The sequence below is a fragment of the Bos javanicus genome, chromosome X, assembly GCF_032452875.1.
Source record: "Bos javanicus breed banteng chromosome X, ARS-OSU_banteng_1.0, whole genome shotgun sequence".
NCBI classification, from domain to species: Eukaryota; Metazoa; Chordata; class Mammalia; order Artiodactyla; family Bovidae; genus Bos; species Bos javanicus.
This window is the reverse complement of record NC_083897.1, coordinates 112,866,441-112,879,278: the sequence shown is the minus strand read 5'-3', so window position 1 is coordinate 112,879,278 and position 12,838 is coordinate 112,866,441. Positions and strand designations below refer to the sequence as shown.

Sequence of the window (12,838 nt, the reverse complement as noted above, 5' to 3'; positions counted from 1 at the left end):
CAACCCCATTGGAAAGAATATCAACTTTGAGGAGAGGTAAAACTGAATTTGATTTTTGCACATCTTTCTATTGGCTGGGTGATCCTGGTCTTAGTAAAGCTCTCTAAGCCTCAGTTTTTCCATCTATAAAATAAAGATAAACTGCCCAAGAACTACTGCACAAAACAAATGTGAGGTTCCTAAAACATGGTTGTCTTACTGAAATTTTCGTTAGATTTTATCAAAAAGAACTTCGTATATTTTAATTTATATCACTAGTGATAAATAAGAAAATTATTTTTAGGAAAAACAGTACTTTGAGTTCAGGTAGAAACTTTCCAGCAATATTTTTTAAAATCTCACAAGAATAATACTGCAGAACAATTGATTATTTCTAAAAAGTAAAAATACTTGATTTCAACCAACTTCTTAAATTTTAATAATACATAACCTCCCCAATCATTTAATAGCTGTTTCAGTTTTCTCATCTCTCAAGGAGATAGCATATGACCCACTAACTCCACAAGTTTGCCATAAGCAAATAAATATAAAAGTATACTATATTAGTTTTAAGTATAATCACAAGACTACACTTAAGTCTTGTGATTATATAATTCTTTACAATAATTAAATTTCATTTTTATGAGAATTAAATTATCCTGTTATAAAAATTAAATGGCATTCACCAAGACTCTAGTTCATTACTATTTTATCCAAATACCATTGTAACTAATATATTTTCATTTTTATTTCATATTCTAGCTGTTCAATGGCCCATGTATTTTTATATAGAGATGTGATTTAATCAGAAAACATATGTACCAACCTGACACCTATTTTTCTTAGCACTCAGCTTTTAGGTTTTCATATATTCATTTGAAAGTTCTATGATACCATCTATTTTTTTAATCGAACACAGCTAATTCCATTTTGAAGACTGTGAAATGAACAAAAATATCCCAACTATAAGGAACATATGCTTTACTTTCAAACATCATCACTGATTTTATTAAAACTGCATATAAATTTCAAAACTATTTATGCCATTTTATCATTTTCTATAATCATTTGAATATTTAAAATGTTTTTAATTAACTCTACATTGTCCCATGATAAATAATACAAATAATAATTACAAAAAAACTTTCCTCATAATTGCTACTATCTCACTTATTAGATATGTCTTATTAAAATCAGTAACAAAGGAACAACAAATTTTGTTTCAAATATATTTCCTTAACAGACTAATGGATTCCTAGTGATGACATACCTGGGGACACCATCCACAAAATATCTACTGTATGTCATTCAGCACTGGAACACGGTGGACATATTTTCCAACTGTTTAAAGAATTTATAGATGGCCTGTCATTCAATATTATTTATTGTGACTGCATAGGCATAGGATGTTATGTTTCCCCCACTTAAATAAGGTGAAAGTCCTTCATTCATGTCCGACTCTTTGCGACCCCATGGGCTATACATCCACGGAACTCTCCAGGCCAGAATGCTGGATTGGGTAGCTGTTCCCTTCTCCAGGGTATCATCCCAACCCAGGGATCGAACCCAGATCTCTGGCATTGCAGGCAGATTCTTTACCAGCTGAGCCACCAGGGAAGCCCCTACTTAAATAAAAACTAGTTGTAAAAACCATCCTGGTAAAGTAATTAAAAAGAGATTCTTGGTAACATAGACAAGGATTATACTCAAACACTTCTGAACAAATTTGCTAAAGACACTCATCCAGGATGAAAACCTTAAATCACATGATTAGATTATATGTCATTATTTAAGTTCCACAACCTAGCAAGAAACTACATTACTTCAGTGTGTGTTCAGTCACTGAGTTGTGTCCGACTCTTCGCTACCCCATGGATTGTAGCACACCAGGCTCCTCATGAGATTTTTCAGGCAAGAATACTGGGTTGGGTTGCCATTTCCTTCTACAGAAGATCTTCCTGACCCAGGGATCGAACCTGGGTCTCTTGTGTTTCCTGCATTGGCAGGCGGAGTCTTTACCACTGAGCCACCTGGGAAGCCCACTGCTTAACAATGAATAATATTCCTTTTAACAAACTCCTAACAGAAATTAAAAATATATATAAATTGGCCGACTATTTTCCATAAGGTCAAAATTGTGATGAATTAAAAAAGAACATAAAAATGAGTAGAAAATACTTAAAGAGTAAATTCACGCCATGTACACACACTGCCTTTTTAATATTTTGCAAGTTGTCTAAATGGCTGAATTTGGGATGGTTGCATTCAATTATTTCTGTCATCCAAGCAATTGAAATGGATCAACAGAACAAGAATCACTTCAATTTATTAGTGATTCGTTCAAACTGTCCTGAAAATATTCGTTTGCTAGGTTATCTGAACTGAGAATAAAGGTAGATGATAGGATATCAAAAATAAACATGAGATTCATTCTCTCTTTCTCTTCCTCTCTCCCTCTCTCTCTGTCTCATATGCTTTGTTAGCATTTCAGGTTACTGGAAACTGTATAGTAACATAACCATTTTTAAAATTTCTGTTGCAATAAGCAATTTGAAAGTTCTTGATCAGGAAACAGATTACAACACTAATATCTTAATGTTAGTACATTTACCTCTATCACAATATTAATGCAGTATCTTTAGCCTCATTTATATGCTAATATTTATTTACTAATATTGGTAACCTTTTTACCCACATAGAAAGTTTTCATCTATTTATTTTGCTATGTATTACAAAGTACTGCCTCCCTGCCCCTCAAAGATCTTTCTTATATAGTAGCAATGATAAATTTGAGGATGCCTCCAGATACTCAGCTAAAGTAATCGTAACTCAAATGCATTAAATTATATTAAAGTGGCAATAGACAGTCAATGCTATTTTCTGTTCTAATCAATGCTAATCAAAGTATATATTTAAATAATTTAACACAATATTTCCCAAATTCCTTTACTAAAAGGTTGTGCTGAATATACATTAAGCAAATAAGATGCCAACACTAAATCTAATGTTGCCCATTCCTTTGCTAATACAATAATGCCATCTCTAATTTACTCATTTCAACTGCAATCTACTGAAGTTCAAAATTAAAGAAATATTTTCATTATTATTACTTAACACCATTAAATGATATAATTCGGCTCTAATGATCAAATTTTAATGCTTCCTTTAAAAAGAAACCCTGGAAAAACTGGTCTCCTGTTGATATAATAGGCTTCCCTGGTGGCTCAGACAGTAAAGTGTCTGCCTGCAGTGCAGGAGACCTGGGTTCGATCCCTGGGTTGGGAAGATCCCCTGGAAAAGGAAATGGCAACCCACTCCAGTACTCTTGCCTGGAAAATTCCATAGACTGAGGAGCCTGGTGAGCTACAGTTCATGGGGTCGCAAAGAGTCAGACACGACTGAGCGACTTCACTTTCACTTTCTTTCATTCTGTTATCATATCTGTAAAAGCAGTTGATGATATTTTCTATTTTCCATAGCAAAATAGGTAGACTAAGAACTGTTATCCAAAAAACTTGAGATTTCCTATTAGATAATTACAATTTATAATATCTCTAAAACCACTCTGCCAGAGATAACAATATTAATCAGTAATACAAAAGAATATATATATTTTGTTGCTTTGCCATCAAAAAGGCAATGGCCATTTTAATTCAATATGTACTATTAAAATACTTTAATATATGGGGAAAAAGAACATTTTGTACTGCAGAGAGTTTGGTGGTAAAGTGTGTCATATATTTACAATAATAACTTCTACTTGAAATGTTATACACATAAGAAACACCAGTATATTTCAACCTCATTACATTCTCTGAAAACCAAGGTATTTCACAATGGGTTCTAGGAAAAAAAAAAAAAAAACAGTCTAAATGATATGAAATGAGTGTGCCTGTCCATAAAAAGCTCGAGTTATTTACATTAACAAGATCCATCTGAGTTGGTTTTCTCTTTCCACTTTAGCTTAGTGTAAATTACTTATTAGCATTCTTATTGTTAATGGTATCAAAATGTGATGAACGGAAGAAGGATAGAAACAAAAAAAAAGCACACTACTTGCTCAAACCACCTAAAAAGAAGTCTTAAGGACTTTCTTTTACAACAAAAGCTATATATCTTCTCTTGATTTCTTTCTGAAGACTAATCAACTGCATGCAGGTCAACTGAAGTCAGAAACCATTCATTCAGGAAGAAAACTTTAAAAAAGAAGAGCTAATTCTTGGAAAAGTAGGCTCTAAAAGCAACTCAAGAGCGATGCACAGATTAGCCAGGCAGAAAATAGACTCTGTGTCACCATCCTCACCCTGGGAAAATGAAGTGGATTAAAACCAAACTAATTGGCTTGTTAATGTCATTTTGAGGTCATAAATATTTCTTGAAAGCCCTAGTGTTCATCAAATTTTACTCCTGTCATTCATTTTTCATTCTAAAGTCAGTCTGGTAAACCATGGATGATGTGAGCATCATCTTGCACATCCCAGATGGAAATGACTTACTATAGTCAAAAGTCATCTAGAACTGGCATATATTTTTATCCCTGATTTTGTTTTTTTTTTTTTTATTTCTTTAAGAAGAGCATCTTCACTTTGCTATTCACAAGGAAAAGCTGACAAAGCACTCTTTTAATGCATAAAGTATTGTGCGGATCTGCAAACAAACCAATTTGTTTGAAACTCAGGGAAGCAAACAATGCATATGAAACCCACAAAGCACTACTGTGTGTGTCTTATAGGGAAATCATAAGAGAAAATGAATCGAATGACTCACAATAGGATATGTTTGGAAGGAGATAAACCTTTTATATCTATGAGCATAAAGACACATAAAGTATTAAATAATTTTACCTTAGTAGTACTTATTTTTGCATATGTTAACATTTAAACTACCAGAAACAGCTCCTGAAATTGGTTATGCTAATGCCTATTGCTACTCATTTTAAAAGGCAATTCCACTTAAAACCAAACCTCAGGCCTCAAAACAACAGTTAAGGTCAAACGAAGCATACCAAAGTCGATATACACAAGATATGAAAAGCTCCAAATTATATTTCAATGACTTGTTTAATTTGTAAATCAACCCAATCAACAAAGCATATGTTTAAAATTCTAAAGACATTTTTGGGTGGGTATTTCTTTAAACCAAATGTAACTTCAATCCCCCAATAATAAATATCTCCCCAAATGCAAAGCTGAATGTTTCATTAGCCTCCTAAGGGGCATATTAGATATGAAAAGAAAATTGCTTTGAAAAATAGCCGAAATCATCATGTATAAGCTAAAGGACCAATATGTGGTTAAATAAAAATATGAACTTCTCAAAGGTAATTACTATCAGATCAGATCAGATCAGTCGCTCAGTCGTGTCTGACTCTTTGCGACCCCATGAATCACAGCACACCAGGCCTCCCTGTCCATCACCAACTCCCAGAGTTCACTCAGACTCACGTCCATCGATTCAGCAATGCCATACAGGGCATGCAAGAAGTCTATGAGTCTGCCAGTGTGTTAGGGAAATACACAAATGTGCATTAAAAAATTATAGCTCAATGTATTTTCAAGAGATGATATCAATGATAATTAAAAGAAAAAATTACCTAAATCATTGGGATTTTTATTTTCTAATTAGTTAATCGCAAAGACAGAATAGTATCTCTTACAATCTAAGACTTAAGTCTTTGAATGCACATTTGAGTATTTCCCTAACACACTGGCGGGAACTGATAGATAGCTAAAAAACATTAAGATTTATACTTAATCTTTACCTTATTGAAATCCATAAAAAAACTTTAATAAACCATTTTAGGAAATGGAATGCTCTTTGACTCGGGAGTCCTAAACAGCAAAAGTTTTCAGATCCAAGAGTTCATTGGCAAAATGAAACTATAACCAGTGGTTTGATCTTTATTAATCAGCTTGTATTTCATACTGTGTTTGGTTGACTTCAAATTGTCAGGTTTGAGGTATTTTTTCCCTTTGTTTTTAAATTTATTTATTTTTAATTGGAGGGTAATTTCTTTACTGTGTTGAGGGCGTTCCTACAAGCCTATATGATGTGCATTTTGACACATACTTGCCACTTAGGAAAATGGAATTGGGCATATCAGGCTCTTTTATGCTATAAAATACATTATTTAACTGCCTTTTTCTGATTATAGGCATATCAATCTACTTTCCAATTATGATTTGGATGTCTATTCTGGATCCGCTTACTTCACTATTCAAAGGAGGACTTAGAGATCAAAAGCCATTTTATAACTCAACAAGGAAAAGATATATTTTAAACTTACTATTTTATGAAAGGAGAGGGCACACACAAGAATAACTTGAGCATATATATCAGATGAAAGAAATGACCATATGCAGATTTAACAAAACAAAACAAAAAAAACTACTAACAGGCTTATCCTTCAGGTTCACACACTATAGCTCTCATCCTCAGGGACTAGAGTTCATATTTTCATTATGTCTGCATCTCTACCTCACTGGAGTATGAAAAAATACATATATTGGTACTAGGAGTTAATAGTGAAGTAACCCTCCCCCATCTTGCAAGACAAGGAAATATGATTGATACAATTTCTCCCTTAGAGCTAAACAGAGACTGGAAGGACACTGACCATCTATCTATTGAAGCAATAAGAAGAGGTTAGAGGTATGTATTATCTAAAGGAGAGGAAACATTTCTAGTATACTTAATCTGATTCCCACTTCACAAACACATTTGCATTGCTATAATTTTCCCTTCCGAAGTCCATATAAAGGGGTCAATTAGATATGATTATTCTGGTTCTCGTGATTGTTACATATCTCATTTATAATATCTGAGCTTCCATTTTGATTATGTCATTTTTTAAAATCTTGTTTTGTTTAAAATTAACTCCCCCACCACTATGGGTCTGCCATGAATAAGACCCACCAATAATATAGGTCTGCTATGAATAAGATAAGGCAATCAGGTTTCTAGATCTGTAACACTAAGTAATAGATTCTGGTTGATGATAAATTCACCAGTGAAAGGCTATCCTCTGAGTTATTTTGGAACTTTTCCTGATGGGACCCATGATCACCACTCAAGGATCTCCTGATTTGGGATTGATTCAATATTCCCAAGACGGAAGAATTATATAACCCTACTCAAATATCATCTTGAATTATTAATATATCACAGATAATCAATCCCACTGATACAGCTTCTCCAACTTCTGGGTTTAGAGTGTGGTAAAGCCTCAGTAAAGAGAATATAGCTTGCAATTTCAAAGAAGTTGGCAGATTAAAATGTGCCTCATAGGCTAGAAGAAAAGCAGAGGTCAGGAATTATTATCCCTCTAATCCACATGTTTGTAGATATGACTATGCAGCACCAAACATAAGGATGGAATTTACGTCCAACCAGTCCATTCTGAAGGAGATCAGCCCTGGGATTTCTTTGGAAGGAATGATGCTGAAGCTGAAATTCCAGTACTTTGGCCACCTCATGTGAAGAGTTGACTCACTGGAAAAGACTCTGATGCTGGGAGGGATTGGGGGCAGGAGGAGAAGGGGACGACAGAGGATGAGATGGCTGGATGGCATCACTGACTCGATGGACGTGAGTCTGAGTGAACTCCGGGAGTTGGTGATGGGCAGGGAGGCCTGGCGTGCTGTGATTCATGGGGTCGCAAAGAGTCGGACATGACTGAGCGACTGATCTGATCTGAATATTATAAAAATATCAATACAGTAGTAGTAGTGTTAGTTGCTCAGTCATGTCCAAATCTTTGCAATCCCATGGACTGTAGCCTGCCAGGCTCCTCTGTCCATAGGATTCAAGAGAGGAATACTGAAGTGGACTGCCATTCCCTTTTCCAGAGGATCTTCCTGATCCAGGAATCAAACCTGGGTCTCCTGCATTGCAGGCAGATTCTTTACCATTTGAGCTACAGGGAAGACCCCATAAATACAGTGCTGCCCATCAACTAAAGAAGCAGAAAAAGAATAACTAGTCAATGGAGGACTTCCCCTACAGTAACCAATTACAACAGAATCAGCACCAGGAAAAGATTCCCTGATTTAAACAGTAAACCATGTTGCCTTTTATACAGTATATGAATGAAAGTGCCAAGAGTAGTTAACTAATTACAGCCGATTCGTGTATCAAATCTCTTGGTAGAAAAAGCAAAACATGAACTTTTTAGAATTGTTTGGAGTCAGTGTACTCTAAACATAGTATACTTCATCTGTGAAGCATACACATTCTAAAGGCTTGTGTCTTTTTCTAAACTTTTATATTTTAGTTTCAGATATTGGGATTTGAGAACTAAGATCATATGTGATGATTCATAATACATTTCAGGAAGGCAGAACATTTTAAATACACCTGGAATACAGAAAAACACAATGCACAGTTTCTAGTTTGTGCTTAGTTTGTGAAAATGTGAGGTCTGAGCCGATAAACTTTAAACTGTGCTAAAAACAGTAGCAGTTTAGAAATGCACCAACCTTCCGGATCCAGTAGTTTCTCTATGCCTAATTGATATTTGGCAATGTTGAATGCATGTTCCAGTCGTTGTGTAGCTGACTGCTGGCGAACCACACTATTCCAATCAAACAGGTCTGGCCTGAAACACACACAAATATAAAGACAAATATAAACTGATTGAAAACATTTCATGAGATTCACTTCAATTCTGATTTTTGATTGACAGACAACCCATGCCCACATTCCTTAAGAGGTGAGTGTTACTCTTCATTACTCTTCAATGACAGTTCTCATTCAAACCAGGCACAATTATAATAGAAGATCCAGAAGAAAACAAAGTAGAATCGATTCTATCTTATCCAAGCAACAAACATGTGTTCATCTCATCCAATCTCATGGATTTAAAGACCAGCCATTTGTTGGTATCTTCTAATTCTATAAGCCCTGCCCAGATCTCCTGCCTGAACTTCAGACTCTAGATCCATCTGTTTACCCAGTATTTCTACTGAGAGTCATGGCAAGACTCAAGTGTTCAAAAATGACCTTCTGATATTCATCCCCATCACACTACCCCACCTCATCTACTTGTCTTATAGTTCTCCCTTCTTCAACAATCAATAACAAGGTCAAACTTGTAGTGCTCAGTAGAGAAACTTGGGGTCAACTTTGATGACTCTTTCACCCTCACAGAACACTTAGTTGGAAATATATCCAGCATTTGGCCACTTCACACTATCCTCAATCCAACCCCTCCTCATAGCCTGCACAGATCACTCCATTAGCTTTCTAACTGCTTCCCTCTTCCCACCCTCGCCCTTGTTAATCTATTCTCAGCAGAGTTGTTGCAGTGATCTGGTAAAATGTTTCATCATAACCTTCTCAAATCCCTCCTATCGAGGGAGTAAACTTCACTGATTTAAATGTGACCTATAAGACCCTACATGTTCTGGCTCCCCATTAACTCTCTGATTTTATTTCTTGCCTCCCCCCTCATGTTCCTCAGATAGGCTAGATCATTTCCTGCATATGCACTTGCTGTTCCCTATGCCTAGAATTCTATTCCCCTAGACATTGACATGGCTTACTCTTCCACTGCCTTTGGGTATTTACTCAAAAGTCATGTTGATGAGTTCTTCCCTGCCCTCCTTCCATCTAAAATTTCACGTTGATGAGTTCCTCCCCGCCCTTCTTCCATCTAAAATTGCCTGGCCCCAAAACAAGCATACATGGAATCATTTCCTATTCCTCTTTCAGTTCGGTTCAGTCGCTCAGTCGTGTCTGACTCTTTGCGACTCCATGAATCACCAACTGTCCATCACCAACTCCTGGAGTTTAAGCAAACTCATGTACATCCATCGGTGATGTCATCCAGCCATCTCATCCTCTGGCATTCCCTTCTCCTCCTGCCCCCAATTCCTCCCAGCATCAGGGTCTTTACCAGTGGGTCAACTCTTCGTATGAGGTGGCCGAAGTACTGGAGTTTCAGCTTTAGCATCAGTCCTTCCAAAGAACACCCAGGACTGATCTCCTTTAGAATGGACTGGTTGGATATCCTTGCAGTCCAAGGGACTCTCAAGAGTCTTCTCCAACACCACAGTTCAAAAGCATCAGTTCTTCGGCGCTCAGCTTTCTTCACAGTCCAACTCTCACATCCATAGGTGACCACTGGAAAAACCATAGCCTTGACTAGATGGACCTTTGTTGGCAAAGTAATGTCTCTGCTTTTGAATATGCTATCTAGGTTGGTCATAACTTTCCTTCCAAGGAGTAAGCATCTTTTAATTTCATGGCTGTAGTCACCATCTGCAGTGATTTGGGAGCCCCAAAAAATAAAGTCTGACACTGTTTCCACTGTTTCCCCATCTATTTCCCATGAAATGATGGGACCGGATGCCATGATCTTCGTTTTCTGAATGTTGAGCTTTAAGCCAACTTTTTCACTCTCCTCTTTCACTTTCATCAAGAGGCTTTTTAGTTCCTCTTCACTTTCTGCCATAAGGGTGGTGTCATCTGCATATCTGAGGTTAGTGATATTTCTCCCGGCAATCTTGATTCCAGCTTGTGCTTCTTCCAGCCCAGTGTTTTTCATGATGTACTCTGCATATAAGTTAAATAAACAGGGTGACAGTATACAGCCTTGACGGACTCCTTTTCCTATTTGGAACCAGTCTGTTGTTCCATGTCCAGTTCTAACTGTTGCTTCCTGACCTGCATACAAATTTCTCAAGAGGCAGATCAGGTGGTCTGGTATTCCCATCTCTTTCAGAATTTTCCACAGTTTATTGTAATCCACACAGCCAAAGGCTTTGGCATAGTCAATAAAGCAGAAATAGATGTTTTTCTGGAACTCTCTTGCTTTTTCCATGATCCAGCAGATGTTGGAAATTTGATCTCTGGTTCCTCTGCCTTTTCTAAAACCAGCATGAACATCTGGAAGTTCATGGTTCACATATTGCTGAAGCCTGGCTTGGAGAATTTTAAGCATTACTTTACTAACGTGTGAGATGAGTGCAAAGTTCATGGTTCACATATTGCTGAAGCCTGGCTTGAGAATTTTAAGCATTACTTTACTAACGTGTGAGATGAGTGCAACTGTGTGGTAATTGGACCATTCTTTGGCATTGCCTTTCTTTGGGATTGGAATGAAAACTGATCTTTTCCAGTCCTGTGGACACTGCTGAGATTTCCAAATTTGCTGGCATATTGAGTGCAGCACTTTAACAGCATCATCTTTCAAGATTTGAAATAGCTCAACTGGAATTCCATCACCTCCACTAGCTTTGTTCGTAGTGATGCTTCCTAAGGCCCACTTGACTTCATATTCCAGGATGTCTGGCTCTAGGTGAGTGATCACACCATGGTGATTATCTGGGTCATGAAGATCTTTTTTGTACAATTCTGTGTATTCTTGCCACCTCTTAATATCTTCTGCTTCTGTTAGGTCCCTACCATTTCTGTCCTGTGTTGAGCCCATCTTTGCATGAAATGTTCCCTTGGTATCTCTAATTTTCTTAAAGAGATCTCTAGTCTTTCCCATTCTATTGTTTTCCTCTATTTCTTTTCATTGATAGCTGAGGAAGGCTTTCTTATCTCTCTTTGCTATTCTTTGGAACTCTGCATTCAAATGGGTATATCTTTCCTTTTCTCCTTTGCTTTTCACTTCTCTTCTTTGCACAGCTATTTGTAAGGCTTCCTCAGACAGCCATTTTGCTTTTTTTTCATTTCTTTTTCTTGGGGATGGTCTTGATTCCTGTCTCCTGTACAATGTCATGAACCTCCATCCATAGTTCATCAGGCATGCTGTCTATCAGATCTAGTCCCTTAAATCTATTTCTCAATCCACTGTATAGTCATAAGGGATCTGATTTACATCATACCTGAATGGTCTAGTGGTTTTCCCTACTTTCTTCAATTTAAGTCTGAATTTGGCAATAAGAAGTTCATGATCTGAGCTACAGTCAGCTCCCATTCTCATTTTTGCTGACTGTATAGAGCTTCTCCATCTTTCACTGCAAAGAATATAATCAATCTGATTTTGGTGTCGACCATCTGGTGATGTCCATGTGTAGAGTTTTTCTTGTGTTGTTGGAAGAGGGTGTTTGCTATGACCAGTGTGTTCTCTTGGCAGAACTCTATTAACCTTTGCCCTGCTTCATTCTGTACTCCAAGGCCAAATTTGCCTGTTACTCCAGGTGTTTCTTGACTTCCTACTTTTGCATTCCAGTTCCCTATAATGAAAAGGACATCTTTTTGGGGTGTTAGTTCTAGAAGGTCTTGTAGGTCTTCATAGAACTGTTCGACTTCAGCTTCTTCGGCGTTACTGGTTGGGGCATAGACTTGAATTACCATGATATTGCATGGTTTGCCTTGAAAACGGACAGAGATCATTCTGTCGTTTTTGAGATTGCATTCATGTACTGCATTTCAGACTCTTTTGTTGACTATGATGGCTACTCCATTTCTTCTAAAGGATTCCTGCCCACAGTAGTAGATATAATGGTCATCTGAGTTAAATTCACCCATGCCAGTCCATCTTAGTTCACTGATTTCTAGAATGTTGATGTTCACTCTTGCCATCTCCTATTTGAGCACTTCCAATTTGCCTTAATTCATGGACCTAACATTCCAGGTTCCTATGCAATATTGCTCTTTACAGCATCGAATCTTGCTTCTATCACCAGTCCCATTCACAATTGGGTGTTGTTTTTGCTTTGGCTCCATCCCTTCATTCTTTCTGAGCTATTTCTCCACTGATCTCCAGTTGCATATTGGGCATCTACTATTCCTATTAGTGGCTTTATATTTTTCTCCTTAGCACTCAACATATTGTACATTTATTTAATCTTATTTATCTATCTTCTGCACTTGAATGTACAATAATTTCTGCCAGATGTGTTCACTT

At 36.8% G+C, this 12,838-nt stretch overlaps 1 protein-coding gene across 9 annotated transcripts in view; it reads right to left on the bottom strand.

The window, feature by feature from the left end:
* The window catches only part of DMD (dystrophin), a 2,228,404-nt gene that overhangs the window by 1,778,043 nt on the left and 437,523 nt on the right, over positions 1–12,838 (bottom strand). For all 9 annotated transcript variants that reach the window (XM_061410475.1, XM_061410469.1, XM_061410467.1 and 6 more), the window contains exon 7: positions 8,457–8,575. In XM_061410475.1, the coding sequence (XP_061266459.1) occupies positions 8,457–8,575 (119 nt within the window). The remainder of the gene's footprint in view (positions 1–8,456; positions 8,576–12,838) is intronic.